At 56.4% G+C, this 15244-nt stretch overlaps 1 protein-coding gene and 1 long non-coding RNA gene across 9 annotated transcripts in view; one reads left to right on the top strand and one right to left on the bottom strand.

Moving 5' to 3' along the window:
• Positions 1-1165, top strand: part of LOC102489230 (uncharacterized) — a 2793-nt gene extending 1628 nt beyond the window's left edge. Inside the window, exons 2-3 of the long non-coding RNA XR_337209.1 lie at positions 820-957; positions 1141-1165. This is a non-coding gene — a long non-coding RNA (uncharacterized LOC102489230). The remainder of the gene's footprint in view (positions 1-819; positions 958-1140) is intronic.
• A 3688-nt stretch (positions 1166-4853) lies between these two features.
• Positions 4854-15244, bottom strand: part of NEO1 (neogenin 1) — a gene marked incomplete at its 5' end in the record, with an annotated part of 82445 nt that continues 72054 nt past the window's right edge. For 6 of the 8 annotated variants that reach the window (XM_014583747.1, XM_014583748.1, XM_014583749.1 and 3 more), the window contains 4 exon segments: positions 4854-5378; positions 6076-6212; positions 9196-9459; positions 11599-11757. In XM_014583747.1, the coding sequence (XP_014439233.1) occupies positions 5295-5378; positions 6076-6212; positions 9196-9459; positions 11599-11757 (644 nt within the window). 8 annotated transcript variants of the gene reach the window in all.

The following is a 15244-nucleotide window of genomic DNA, read 5'->3' as shown; positions in this document are numbered from 1 at the left end:
TAGGGAAAAGCAGCAAGGCCCAGCTGTGAGTCCTTATGTCAACTGCTGGTCCACCTAAGCATCGGGTGTGACGGTACACCCCACTGCCCAGGTCCTGGGGACACCGAGGCGGGGGAGGGCAGCACACACACACACACACAACATACAAAATCTGTAAAATAATCATAACAAGTAGCAAAACAGCAGCTGTAAATCCCGCCTTACCAATCACTGCCCGAATGCAGGTGAGTTAGGCACTCAAAGGTAGAACTGGCAAAATGGATGAAAAGGAAAAAAGGCACGATCCAACTCCTATGGCTACAGAAGCCACACTTTATACGCAAAGACACAAATAGGTTGAAAGTAAAAGGATGTGAAAAGACACGCCAAGTAAACATCTGCAGAAACACAGCTGGAGGCTCTTCTAACATTAAAGTAGACTCTCCGTCGGAAATCCTTACTGAAGACAGAGGACACCTTATGGTATTCAAAGGGTCAGTGCATTTCCAAGCTTTCACCATGATACATATACGTGTGTGTTTATGTATGTATTATACACACATATATGTTATATATATAGTTTCACCATAGGACATGTGCACTTGTGAGAGAGAGAGGGAAAGTGAGAGATCACCCCTCAAGGGAGGATGGCCACGCCACAATCCCCTCTCCTCCATTCTCCTCTCAGGATTTTGGGCACACGTGCACATGGGCCAGTGTTATTTTTTTTTCAGGCTGCCGGGTCTGCAACTTGAACTGTGCCGTCGGCCATGTGAGGTCGAGCACCTTAACCACCATGCCACCTGCTGGCCCAAGGATGATAAATGTATTCAAATCTAGGAATAAAGCCACCGAATCCAGGAATTAACCCTGACATATGGAAGGGAAAACCAGACCATTCGACAAGAACAGGTGCACACGTCTATACCCCACTTCCAACAGCAGACCTAGACAGAGGCCGAGCAAGCAGCAGGAGAGGTGGGTACCAGCATAACCCGACTCGACCTAGCGGCGCCCTGAACACCCACCCACAGCAGCAGAGTCGCGTCTCTATCACACCTGGAACTCCGGCCTGCTGGGGCCACGTAACCCAGGGACATTGAGGGCCACACAAAGCGGGTGGCCTCCTGGCCCCGCAGTGGCCTCCTCCTCCCTCCACAGAGTCTCCCGCTGTACCCTAGACCCAGCTCAGCCACCACCGCTGCAAAACCTTCCTAACCTGCTCCCAGGAAGAAGCAGGGCTTCGTCAAACCCTCTCAGCACTGGGCTGTGTGGCATCACTCCCCTTCTGACTTCAAGCCCGATGTCCTCAGGTGGCTTCATCTGGGAAGACCTACAACAGGCTAGGTGCTGGGGTGAGAGCAAACGCACGACCGCCTTCCCTCAAGAGGTCACGGGGTCTCAGGGGGGACAGAAATAGGAAGAGAACCACTGGTCTTTAAAGAGAGTAGACGTTTATCACAGAGAAGGCCAATGGGGAGGGCGGGGGACGGAGAACGTGAGCAGAGGGACCGTCCAGAGGCCAGGCGTGGCGCTGGTTCTGAGTGCAGACGGGCTCTACCCGAGGGCCTATCCTTACCCCACTGGGGCCCGGCGCCCAGCCACCTCCGCCCACCTGCACTCACGCCTGGCAAGCCTCTCTGTTCCCGCCCTGTGGGGCAGCCCGGCTGAGCCTGCCCTGAGCTCAGCATGAGGCCCCTTCTAGCGCCCCAGGTCCGAGAGGAGCATGGCGCGCCGTGCCAAGAGCGTGACGGGACTCGTCTGGTTAGCGGTCACTGTAGCTTTATGCTGGACTTGCCGGCAGCACCGTGGCCAGGGGTGACTGGCTCTCGCGCCACCCAGCCCAAGCCTCTCCAGACAGACGACACCCCACGGGGCAGGACGGGGGCTGAGGCCGGTGGGCCCTGGAGAGGGACGCAGTCCCCTGGGTGCGGAGCCTGTCCCGGGGCTCAGGCAGACTCACCGCAGGTGTAGACTTACCTTCACGGCGGTCACGTGGTCATTCCTTGTGGTTCTGTCAGAGGTAAGGTCTCCAGGATGCCGGAGGGCCAGGGCCGCGCACCTACCTCTCGGGACCTGCTCGGGTCCCAGGCAGGGAGGGGACCCTGTGGGAGACAAGCACTGGCTACCGTCGGAACTGCCCGGCACCAGGCGCTCAGCCTCGCCCTCTTCCGGGAGCCCGGGCCCGCGGGATGAGCGCAAGCGCCCCCGGAACGTGCCAGGAGCGCCACCTAGGGGCCACGGCGGAGCTGCGGCGCGCGCATGGCGCTGGACAGGCGCTGGGGCGAGGCCCGCGGTGGCCGGGGCGGCTGGTGGGAAGGATGGGATGGGGCTTCCTAAAGGACGCGCGGGCAGCAGAGCGCAGGACTACGTAGGGGCACGGGGCCCAGCGCCCACGTCTAGCCCTCACCGCAAGCTGCAGGAAGCAGGGCAGGACACCCCTGTTGAGGTGCTCTGTGGGGACCTGGGACACTGGGAGGCCCCTCACAGGGTGAAGGCCGGGAAGGGGAGGCAGCCCTGGAGCAGGCCGCCTGGGTGATGGCCAGCACCATGAATGGCAGCGCTGCAGGGAAGGCCGGCTCAGGGCTGGTGCGTGTCCCCGTGCGCTCCCCGGGGGTCAAGCCTGGCCTGCCCACTGTGGGGGGCTGCACTCTGCTGGCAGCTGGCACTCCGACCTCGGGGCAGCCGCAGAGGGGGTGGGGACGGGGCAGGGACAGGAGTTGTGGCTGATGCAGGTAGACGGTCAGAGGACCTCTTGAGGCCTCTTGGCTGCCCCCCTCCCCTTTAACTCATGGCTTTAGAGCTGCGAGGAAAACAGCAAAGCCATGTCATTGGGTGCCCAAAGCTTTTTTTTTTTTTAAACACACTTTATTTGTTGTAACTTTCAGGTCGCCAGGCCTGACTTGAACCACGGTCGGCCATGTGGGAGTCAGCACCTCAACCACCACACCACCTGCCAGCCCCCAAAAGCTGTTTTTTAAGGAGAAGAACTCTTTGACCAGACCAGTGTTTGATTGGATTAAAAAGTGTATTGGATTTCCAATACTAAATAAAAACACAAAATTGTCTTTAAAAAGCCATAGAGTTTACAGCATCGACTACAGAAAAGGCCAAACGAGTGTGTACAGAGCCAGTCCCCACAGCCCCGGCCCCCGTGGCGGGCGGCCAGGCCACAGGCCTGACTGTCCTGAACCTCCCGGAGGGGGAAGCGGAGGCTTGACTAGATGCACAAGACACACAATGGTTTAGTTTCAAAAATCACAGGAAAATGTAAGAAAATGTATTAAACTGTGAAAAGGTGCAGTACAGAATAGCTTTCCTTTTTTGTTAATTTTTTAAAAACCCCCCAACTTTGAACAGTCGTTTTATTTAAAAATAGCCCTCCCCGCCCCTGCCGCCCAGTTCTGCGGCGTGCCCAGGTGGCAAGGCCCCTGAGATTACACAAGTGACAGGTCATGGGAGGGAACACCCCGTACCGAGCATGCTCTTTGGGCGCGCTGGCCCCCCTGGGGGTCAGTGTGCCCTGGCGGCCCTTGAGGGTAAGGTGAAATCAGCGGGTTCCCAGAGCCCTGCCTGGTGCCCTGGGACCGGCTCGGCTGGCGAGGCTCAGGAATCGGCATTGCACTCCCAGCTCCCCTGGTAGCAAAGGCAGCAAAGCTCATCTTGTAGAAAAGCAAACGTGTGGCTAAGACCTAAAAGGGGAGCGAGCCCACGTTCGAAGGCAGGTGGCCTATGGCTGCTTGGGGCCCAGGCAGGCGCTGGGTGCCTGCTGGTGGTCTCAGCAGCTGAGCTCTCCCTGGCTAAAGCAGCAAAGCCCACTGCTGTCTACACTTCCGTCTTCACTGATCTGGGGAGGTGGGGAGATGCCTGACGGTCAGTCCTGAAGGTTCCTTTCTATACTCTCAATTAAAAAAAAAAAAAAGGCCCACACATGCAAGAAATATTGGCAAAACAGAGGCTTCGGGCTCTGGCTGAGCTCCTTGGCACACGTTAGAGCCCCAGCTGCCTCTCTGTAACCAGGGCCTAGCTAGCGGCTGGGGCGGAGGAGAGACACGGCTCCTGTTCCCCAGCTGTCCTTCCCGTTAGGAAGCCACAGAGGAAGTGACCAGGTGCTGCAGCTGCCCCACCCATTTCTGATGGCACTATTTCCACAGGGCGCTGACACAGGGAAAGGAGAGCCGGGAGGGCTGAGGACCCAGCTGGGGAGGAATGGGAGACGCGACTCCCACCTCCCCAAAGGGTGGCAGCAGGAAGGGGCCCAGCCTTGGCTTTCTGAGCTCCAGCAGCAGGGCCAGGCCCCTGCCCAGGTCTGCCCACTGCTGCCCTCGGCAAAACAGCACCGGGGCCCTCGCTCATCGCTCAGACTTCTCAGGACACGCCCATGCCCTCGGGCAGCCCGATCTGGACCACACCTGCTGCACAGCACAATTTTTAACCCAGATCCAAAGGAAACTCCAGTTGCAATGTTGTGACAAGAAAGAGAGACATGCCAGGAAAGGACAATGAAGAGGATGCTTCCATTCTCTGTGGCTTCTGGAAGAAAGTACAGTGACCGAGACTTTCACAGGACCTCGGCGGCCCCTTGGCTCCCGACCCCGGCCCCCCACCCGATACCAAAACTGCACGAAAGCAATGAACAACTTGAGCAATGAACATTTCATTCAGCTCTGTAATCTCACAGTGATGAGGGGAGAGAGGCAGGCCTTTAATAATTATAATAAAAAAATAATAAAAAAGCTTACAAACAGCAATGCAACGTTCCCCCGCCTCAGAGTGAGGACCTAACACTGGAGAGGATGCGATGACTCTGGATTCAAAAATGAACACAAAACCAAAAACAAGCCAGACCCAGGAGCGGTTCTTTTTTTCGGTTCACTCCGTCGACAACTCTCCACGTGGCCAGGACGAGCAGTGTCAACCACGTGCAAGACCACCGCGGTCTCCCTCGTTGAGTGTTTTGTTTCGAAGGTAAAATAAAGTGGGACGCAAGTGAGACCTTACGTAAATGCCAGTGTCTACACTCCGTGAAGGTGACGCAGCGGCAGCGCGCACAGCCTGGCGTGACGGGAAATGCACGCAACACTCCTCGCCTGTTCCCTGGACACGGAATTTGGCCCACGGTGCCCAGTCCTGCAGGTGTCGCAGGCAGGGAGCAGCCTCGGCAGGGCCTCTCCCTGCGCCGGGGCCCCCCCAGGTGCCGGCGTGCCCCACGTCCTCAAGGGCTGTCCCCTCGTCCTCTGTACAACTCCTTGCTTGCAAGGCTAAGTTCCAAGACTTGCGGACCCGAGTGGGGAGCTTGTGTCCCGCTGAGGGCGTCATGCGGTCGTGATGGCGTTCAGGTCCTTCATGAGTCCTTCCAGGTGGGCCATCTCTTTGGTCAGCTCATCTGGCTCATAGCTCTGTGGGGCAGAGGGCGCTGTCATTAGCGGGCTCTGAGATGCAGACGTCAGGCAGTGGTCAGTGCCCCTCTGCCCTAAAGACTGATAACAGGAGCCAGAGGCAGCAGCACAGGCCCGGGTCTCCAAGACCCCCTCTCATGACACCCATGACCCCTTTGTGCCTACACTCACTCCCCACACCACAAAGACCTCGCAGGCCAGAGGCACTCTAGGCCAGCACACCACGACGTCCCTGGGTCCCTGGAGGACCCTGCTCTGGAAATGCATAGGCCAAACACCTTCGCTGGCATCCGACAGCGAGAGACCAAGGGCAGACCTGACTTGTGCTTTGAGAGCAGCCACCCCAAGCACCTCGTCTAGCACCCTACCCAGAGAGGGCCATGCGGTAGAACTGAGGCCAGAGGGTCATCCTGGGAAGCAGTACCAGGCAGAAGGGACAGGACAGACGGCGGGCAGGTGTGAGCAAGCGGCGGGCCACCAGCCAGACTGGTGTGATGGGCTCGTTGCAGGCACAGCAGGGGGATGAGAGCGAAAGCAGGCCATGGGGTGGGAGAGCCTGCACTGACATGTCTGCTGGTGACCGAGGGACTCTGCTGCCCAGGCTGTGCCTGACGGCACCATGGGCTCGGCCGGCACAGGCTCAGCCCTGGGCTACACTCCTCCACACGCTGGCTGGGCTGCCGGCCCGGGGACTTACACTCTCGGAGTCCTCCAGCATCCTCGTGGTCTCCTGCACTTCGGGGGCGCTGGGCACGACCACTGGCACAGGAGGCCGGCTCCTTCCCAAGGTGCCGATGGAGGCGGTCTTCACCGAGTGGATGTGATGGTTCAGGGCTGGGGAGAAAGGGTACCATCAGGGGTGGCCACACCCACACCCAGACTTCAGGAAGGCACCTCACGAAGGTCCACGATGCTCCAGGGGGAGGGGTGCGCGCATAGCCAGCGCAGGGATTCCTCTCAGAAAACGGACAGAGGGAGAGGGCAGGGCCTGCACGAGGCCAGAGGAAACATTCCGTGGGCTTTAAAAGTGAACACACAGGTCAGTCAGTCGTGTGGTGGTTGAGGTGGGTAGATCGCACATGGCTGACTGTGTGGTTCGAGTCCTGGTCCCGGCAGATTGAGAAACATGCTGGACCGGTGTGTGTGTGAGAGGGAAGGTGAGCCCCAAACCCCAAGGGGAGAAATGGAGAAGGGACTATGGTCTGACTATTCCCTATGGGGGGTGCTTTCTCACTTTCCCTCTCTGTCTCTCTCTGGGAAAGCTTTATAAAACAGAAACCAAACACCTAGCCCGAGGTTTCTGAGTGTGAGTGTGGCAGTCCATCCAGGCAAGAAGTGTGGGAGGTCAAGTCTCTCACAGTAAACGACAGGATCCGCCCTTCCCCACGGTGGCCGTGCACTGAGGGTGCGGAGGTGACAGTGGGTGACAGCGATGCAGCCTCAGCAGTCAGGGGAGTCGGGCCGCCCCCCAACACGCACTCAAGTTAAAAAAAAAAAAAAAAGCCTCTTTCACCGAGACCACCCTAATGCAGTAGTGAAAACGGTCCACTTGATTAAATCTTGACCCTGCCGTCAGGGTCCGGATTGGACAGCATGGCGGGAGGGAGGGCACCTACAGGACTTCCACACGCCACGTGTGAAGGCTGTCTTTGTTTTGGTTTTTCATTTGCCAGAGGGCACGTGTGCTGGTGGGAGAGTGTGTGAGCGTGCGTGCACCCTCACAGGGAACAGTCACGCCGCAACCCCTCCTCCACTTCACCCCAGCTAGGGTTTTGGGGACACACATGATGTGCCCAGCATGTTTTCGAGTTGCGGGGTCTGGGGCTTGAACTGTGCAGTTGTCTGCATGAGGTCCACATCCCTTAGCCACCAGCCCACGGGCTGGCCTCACAACTGTTCTTAATAAGGGCAGCTGTGGAAACTTTGTCTGTCCCCATAAGCTTGATGGCTTCTCAATACTTCCGTATGCCGGCGACAGGAGTGAACGTGTTTTTAGACACAGAATAATAAATCTATCAAATCTGCAGGATTTGCATAACTTAGTGAGCCAGCGTTTCATAGAAGGCCACGTGTGACGTTTCAGTATCACACGTTCGGAAGGCGAGAGGCCAGCAGGCTGCAGTGAACAGAGGACAGGCCGTCCACAGCGGCGGCTTCGGAGTCCGTGCCACACACCAGCCGTGGGGAGCTTCAGCTTGTTGAGTTCTGCTGTAGTATCAGAAGGAATATCCACGATTATCTGAAGAGGGCTACACAACACTCTTCCTTTCTCTAAATGCACTAGCTGTGAGGCCAGGTTTTCTCCTTACATTTCAACCAAAACAACATATTGCACCGGACTGAATGCAGAAGCTGAGGAAGCTGCAGCTGTCTCCTCTCAAGCCAGACACTACTGGGTCTGCAAACATATGACACTCTTCTACTATTATTTTAAAGATCCTCCCCCCCATAGGGTGCATGCACCTACCACAGAGAGACACAGAGAGACGGTGAGAGGGACAGTGAGAAATCACCACCCAGGGGAATGGCCACTGGAATCCCTTCTCCATTCTCCTCCTGGGATTTTGGGCACACATGCACTTGGGCCCGTGTGATTTTTTTTTTTTTTTGGAGAGGTTTTTGCTATAGGGTGTGTGCACTTGCCAGACAGACAGAGAGAGAGAGACAGAGAGACAGAAAGCGAGAAATCACCCCCCAGGGGGGATGGCCTCGCAGCAATCCCTTCTCCTCCATTCTCCTCTTGGGATCTTGGGCATGCACACACAAGTGCCCAGTTTGAGTTTTAAGCCACTGGATCCGGGGTTCGAACCGCAGTCGACTACATGGAAGTTCAGCAACATAGCCATTACGCTAATTGCTGGTCCTGAGCCCAGTGTGATTTTCAAGCCTCCAGGTCCTGGGCTTGAATCATGGTCGGCCATGTGGGGGCCCCTTACTACTATTTTTGCTTTGGGAAATACTATTCATGAAAGTATCCTATTTTATTTATTTGCAAAAAAGCATCCTATTTATCAACTTAGACTATGTAATGAAGATAGGTTTACTGCTCTTTTAAAATTAATTATTAAAATACTTAGTATCTCAGTTTTAATTTCTAAAATAGTAAACACTGATAAAAAGTTATTTTGTATCCATAGCTTTAATGATATAAGGGAGTCCCGAGGTGAAAAAGCTAGAAAAATCACTGACTTATTCTCAAGCCATGAGAAAGGGTAACAATGTGGAAGAGGTGGTCAGGGGACCATGGCTAAGCTATGTGACCTTGGGCAAGTGACACCCCTTACCCTGAGGGTCCTTCTGGCTTCACTCAGAGCTCAGAACTCACGGGTACTGGAGGCACTGGAGGCAAGGCCAGCTGCCTGGGACCCAGGATGAGTGGGCAGCCCCGACTCCCAGCACAGGCTCCCGCCCATGCTGGGAACCCCACACACTAAATCGCCTTGTTGTGCCCACACTGCCCATGCCCATCCCGGGTGGCAGCAGCTCTGTGGCCTGGGAAGTCCACGGCTCACCTCCCTGGCCCTGGTCTAACTTATGGGAGGTTGCGTGGAGTGAGGTGAGTCCAGGGCACCGGGCAGATCAGACCTGCTGCCCACACTCAGGCCACCAATGTCCCTTCCAAAGTTCTGCCTGGCAGACATGTCCGAAGGCCAGCCCTGCTGCAGCCACTCCCCGGTGCGTGCATTTCCAAAGGAGGGAGCCCACATCCTCCACACTGCCAGGCTATGCTTGGAGGACACTTGCTTTGATACTCTTCCAAGGAGGGTGGCCCTGCCCCAAGCCTGCACCCTCCAGTGCACTGGCTGTCCCTACCCACCTTGCTGGGACAGTAACGGTGTGCTTGGCAATGCAGGATCATAGGTGGGTGGCCCAGGGGGCGGGATGGCCGGCACGGCGAAGCTCTTCAACGGGTGCGAAGGGCGGACATGGGCGGTGGGGAGGCTCTGGCCGGGGTCTTCCTCTTGGGAGCTGGCCAGGTATGAGGAGCTGGTAGCACCTTCGGGATCCTGATGGTCTGTACAGCACGTCTGGGACGAGGAAGCTGGCATGGTGTCCGTGCTGGGGGTGTTGCGAACAGACTCTGCGGCAGAACACCCTCAACGTTAGTGACTCCCTCGCCATCAAACATGGGCCCCTCCCGGGGTGTGGCCACCTCTGGGGCCCCCAGAGCCAGGTCGGTCCGCACATGGGGTCAGTGCTAGCCCAGGGGAACGTGACTTAGCCCACTTCCACAGCTGGGGGGACTCAGCTGAAAAGCACCCCGAACAGTTCTGTCCTCAACCAGCTGTCCAGTTCCACTCACTAATGTGATAGCCCTAGAGACCGGTCTTTTACAGACAGCCAGGATGAGTCACCAAGCCTGGCGGGAGAGGCCCAGACCCCCCAGGGCCATGTGTGCCTGAGCTGTCGAGTCGGCTCCCGGCCCTAAGATCAGGCCAAGTAAAAGATGCTTTGGTCCAGACGGAGAAACGGGCAGGTCGGCCTGGGGAAGGGAAGCCTCGGGAAGGTCATGGCCATGCTCTTGAATGGTGAGGAGGGGCAGGGCTGTCTACAGGTCGAGTGGCGGGCAGGAAAGCCGGGCGGGGAGCCGCAGACCAGGATGTAATCTCGGCCTGTGAGCTGGGTGAGTTGGCAAAGTCACCGGCTCTGTGCCTCAGTTTCCCCATCTACAGTCGGAGCGAGCACAGACTTGCCGCAGCTGAAACGGACGTCTGAGAAGCACTGAGCCCGGCACCCGAATCATCGACGGGCTCTGACTTTGTCAGCTGCTGAGCACTTCCCTTCCATCAGCTAGCCCCGGCCTTATGGTGATGGCAGGCTCAGTGCTGGAGGCGAGGTCGATGGCCCAGGGACACAGGGCCAGCAGGTCTCTGCACGCTGACTCTAATCTGGGCCTGAAGCCCAGCACACTGGGCACTGTGCAATGCCCACATGCCCCCTCTGCCCAGGGCAGACTAAGCTTGGGGCCGAGGAGGATGTGAGGGAGGGCCTTCCCAGCACGTGTGCAGTGCAGCCCCATCCTGCCCCAGGAGAGGCCTGGGTATACTGCATCCCCATGAAGGTGCTCCCTGCAGCGCGGTGAGCCCACCGGCCTTCTCAAAAACTAGGCTATGACTGAGCTGTCTGCCTTGCTGGGAGCCTCCTTCCGGACCGACTAGCCACCCCAAGGTCAGCTGAGTGTCCAGACAGGGCTGTGTGCCACTCTGGGCTCTGGACAGGCCAGGCTGGAGGGCACGGCAGAGAGTTTGGTCACTGCCAGACCAAGCGTGTGTGGTGCTTCAGGAAAAGCTAGCTGGAGAAGACGTGGGTTGTCCCTCCCTACAGGCAGGACCCGAGCCTGGATTCTGAGGGAGACCATGTGTGGATGTCACCCAGTGTGTTCTCCACGCCAGGCAAAGTGCTGGGGTGGGTCACACTGGGTCCCCAGCAGCCTAACAGGCTGTGATTTTTGTCTGAGCCTTGGGCACAGTTACGATCCACCAGAATGGGAGGGCACCGCTCCTGGGAACCCAGCCTATGGCATGAAGTTCTGATGTTCTCCTATCAAACCCTTACAGCTGTTCGATAGCGCGGCTCCATGTTTCCAGACTGCAGCTGGTTTACCCGGAAAGCCTGTCTTCAAGCACACGGCAGGTTGCTGTGTGAGTTTCCAAGGTATTCTAGAGATCACCTATCCCTGTGCACCTGCTCCTAATTTCAGTAACCTACCGGGCGACCTGGGGTTTCCGCTGTGCACACACTCAGCAGTCACGTGGCCACGGCCTTGCTGCCGCCGGGCAGTGCTCTTGCTGTGGGCCCCTGACCTGCTCCCATGGCCTCCTACAGACCTCCCCAGTGGTAGGGTGACCACGAGACAAAGGTAACCCCTCGTGTCTGAAAATCACCCACTGTCAGCATTCCTTTCCAACTGGAGGGTTTAAAAAAAATTGGAAAAAAAAAAATGACTGAATGAAGATAGGAGTTTATGGAACAAGAGATGCTTTCCTGGTTAGGAGTTACTGCTATCCTCACGGCAATGACACTTGGCACCGCACACGTCAAAGTTAGGGAGAGACATGGGATGACTCTCGCACAAACGCATCCAGGCAGTCCCAGCGCGGCCCAGCAAGTGACAGTGACGGAAGCTGCGCGCCCTCTTCAGCACGGCAGGTCCGTCACCCACCGGCGCTCGCCCACGCTCTGGGGTGGGTGCCACCTGGGCTCGATGCTCATCTCTCACCTGTGGAATTGGCCCTGTCTGAAAGGGACATGGCAGTGCCAGCGGGCCATGGGCTGCCCGGGTGGTAGAGGTGACTGCGAGCCGGAGAGGCGAGGCTGCTGGAGTGGAAATGATGGTGAGGGTTATCGAGGGGATGGATGGGATGGGCACTAATCACGGCTGCGAATGAACACAAGACAGAGAGATGCTTAACATGCGGCACGCACACGCCACCCGCTCGCCGGCCGCCCGCCCTGCCCGCCCCGAGCCCCACCGCTCCCCGGGCGTGCTGTGGAGCTGGCTGGATCCGGACAGTCAGCCCCCGGCGTAACATTCGTCTTAGACACGAGCACACTCCTCCGTACGTGTCTATATATGCACACGCTTAAAAGCCCGGGGAGTACATGCTAACAGGTGACACTCATTATCTGGCAGGCTTCAGACATTTTCATCTATGTTTTCTGACTCTATTATAAACACGGACCAAGTGAGTTATTAAAATGTCTGTCTGAATACATCACAAAATAACAGTGCGCAAGCAGACAAATAGGCTGTTTCTGTTATGCCTTGTCCTGTAGAGCGTTAGAAGTCCCTCCTCCTTTGAGTATGTTCCTAATTCCTTCCACCTCCCCCTAATTGCTGGATGCGATGCATGAGGAGTATTGAGGCCAAATTCAAGAGTAGCTAGCTACTTGTCATTCCCATGTCTTGAAAGGAATGCGAATAAAACCGAACTGTGAAGGTCCGGTCTTCGACGACTGAGCATGAGCCGGAGGACCATGGCACCCTGACTCCAGCCTGGGGCCTCCACCACAGGCCTCACTTAAAAAGGCAAATCTTCCCTAATTTCCTCTTCCTCCCCCACTGGCTAAGGGTTCCTCTCCCTGTGCTTAGCTCAAGAATGCAAATTGATGTACAGATTCCACTTACAACTTTAAGACAATGCACCCATTTAATGAGGCTTCATATCTATGTCAGTCGGAAAGAAATAAAACCAGAACGCTGAGAATAAACTTTCCTTAGGTTTCCTCTCAGAGCAGTTATAGAAACAGAATATTTAAGATCAAGAGACCCAGCCCTGACCTCCCCAGGTAGACAAAAAGGCAGGTCGACTAGAAAAACCGGGAGCACTGTCTTCTCCAACCAAGGGCTTCACCCACTTTACGGAGAAACTTCATTAGCCCTTTGGCGACCACCACAGTGTCTTCTGTCACCAGGGGCCTCCCTAGCTCTTCACGGGGCAGCCAACACTCCTGGCAGGAGAAACTCCAGCCAATGACATGGATGTCTTCATCCTCGGCTCCCGCTCATCCTGGTCACATGCAGTCAGGCAGGCACATGGCCGCCGGGACCCTGCAGTATGGCTGGCCTGCCCTCCCCAGCACAATGCTAAGAGAATGCCAGTGGTAGGACTGCTCTTTTCCCTCAGCGCATTTAGAAGTGGTAAATCTCAACAGAGACAGAGCAACAGAACAGGGGCTTCCCCTCATTTCTGCTTGCCAGGAGGTCCTCGGGAATAACCCCACCTCGAAGCCAGCTGAGACAGGTCCTTGGGGCAGCTGGGGAGTCGGCATTTTTGCTAGAGGAAGATGGGGGGTTGTCAGAATGGGTGCTTTAGATTCAGGCTGGGGCAAGGGGCCAAACTTGAGTTTCTTAGGAAGCACAATTGGAACATTCTAAGAATAGAAGGCTTTCGCAAAAGAAAAACAAAATGGACTTTTCTCCTTTATGAGGCATGTCCAGTCTTTCCAAATAAGAACATTAAAACAAAAACAAAACACCCAAAAGCATGAACATCCTGCCAGAGCAGAGCAGGCTGTTGGCTGAATCCAGACTCGGCGCTTCCCCACCTGGCCTGCGGGGACATGGTCCTGATGCTGACAAGGTCCTCCCAGCACCGCTCAGCCACCTGCACTGGGGAGGTGGATTGGGGGAACAAGGCTCTAGCTTCATCCTGGCGCCCCACCCTTGAAAACGACTGCAGCCACGTGGGCTTGAAAGGGTACTCTGCGCCCGGAAGCCCGTGTGTCTACCTGGCTACCTGGTTTCAGATTCGTGAGTGGAAAGAGCCACCCGGCTGCACACAGCTCACGCTACCACCCCCACTGCCAAGGAGAGTGCTGTCACCTGACACCACACATTCCTAAGGGACATACCCAGGAACAGGCAGGTGTGACAAGTTTTAAACGTAAGCCAGTCCAGGTGAAAACTGAAGTCTTGCACAAAGCCACGATGGCCAAGCTATCACCCTCTCAAAAATCAGAACCCAGCGAACAGGTTATTTTGTTCTTTCTAGGCATTTGTCCTTCAATCCGGGGTTCCCTCCAGAGCACCTCTTACAAGAGGGAACGCGTGGCCGGTCCCTGCATGCTGCCACGCCCAGGCCTTTCTGTCCATCACAGGCCCCGGGAGTAAACTGGTCTGTGCAGAAAGGACCTGTCGGCGGAGAAGGCGTTTCTCTTCCGAAGCTGATGTCTATCATCTCGTGCCTCTCCTGTCTCTGCACTGTGCGTGTGAGAGAGAACACGGAGGTGCGTGTACAGACATCCACAGGCACACAGGTGCCCCGGAGGCGGGCTGAGGGGATCGTGCCAAGGCAGGTTGCCATGGCCCACGCAGGGTGCCCGGGGCTCCACCAACCTTGTCATCTGGTGATGGCAACGGGGCCCAGAGCTCCCTCGGCCCGGAGCCCCCCGTACCAGCTAGTCTGAAAGGGTTCTGTCTCAAAAACCATGACAAGGGAGTAGATGAGCCCATTTGAAAAGAGCTAGTTTGTCCCTCTGCCTTTGGCTTTTAATCATGATACTGATTTATTTTCCGTTTTAACTACTACGGAAAGAGGCTTAGCAGCGCTTACACTTATCAAGGTGAAGCCTGGACGCAATGTCCTGAGGCTGAAATAGGCTGAAGGGACCAGTTGGTGGCGCAGTGGTAAATGTGGCGCACTGCAGGGCTGACGCACACAGGCAAGCTCCAGGCTGACACCCAGAGACCTCCCTGAGTTTGCTGGGCACACTTGTGCCCGTGAAGTGGGGCCGGTCGAAGTTGGGAGTGGGCGTGGCATGAGTGCCTGTGGCAGGTGTGTGCTCTCACTGCCTGTCACTCACGGAGGCAATAAATAAACTAAAAAAAAAAAAGCTTAAAAATTAAGTAAGGTTGAAAAATGTACTTTCTACTGTAAAGCTACTGTAAAATACAAGGTCTGCTAACTACGACCCCCATGGTGCCAGTCAGCACTGGGTGTGTCAGGAAGCCCAGGGACCACCTAGGGACGCCTGAGACACGCAGCTGTCCAGCCCGTCTCGAGGACTGCGGCCCCTTCTCTCCTGCAGGGCTGGGTGTTTTGAGGAGACCAGATACGTTGGTGCTCCGGGGAGACTGCAGAAACGGGCTTTTCAGCTTATCTACCCTAGACGCGAAGATGCTAGGACTTGAGAACATTATTTGCTGCACAGTACGTCAACAGTTTGACCCTTCTTCCCTTGAGATGTCACGACTGGCAGGTTATCTCGGGGACAGGACCAAGAGACATCAAAGAGGTTGCTGCTACTTGTCCCGGCGTGACCGGGCATGCAGGCAGCCCTGGGGAAAGAGAAGCTTCCACTCACGTTGGGGCGGCTGGGAGTCGAAGGGCATCATCATTTTTGGTCTCCTTCCCCGCCTTCCA

Source organism: Tupaia chinensis, unplaced genomic scaffold (assembly GCF_000334495.1).
Source record: "Tupaia chinensis unplaced genomic scaffold, TupChi_1.0 Scaffold144682_1, whole genome shotgun sequence".
Taxonomy (NCBI): Eukaryota; Metazoa; Chordata; class Mammalia; order Scandentia; family Tupaiidae; genus Tupaia; species Tupaia belangeri.
The sequence above is the reverse complement of the archived record's forward strand: the minus strand, read 5'-3'. Positions and strand labels throughout refer to the sequence as shown.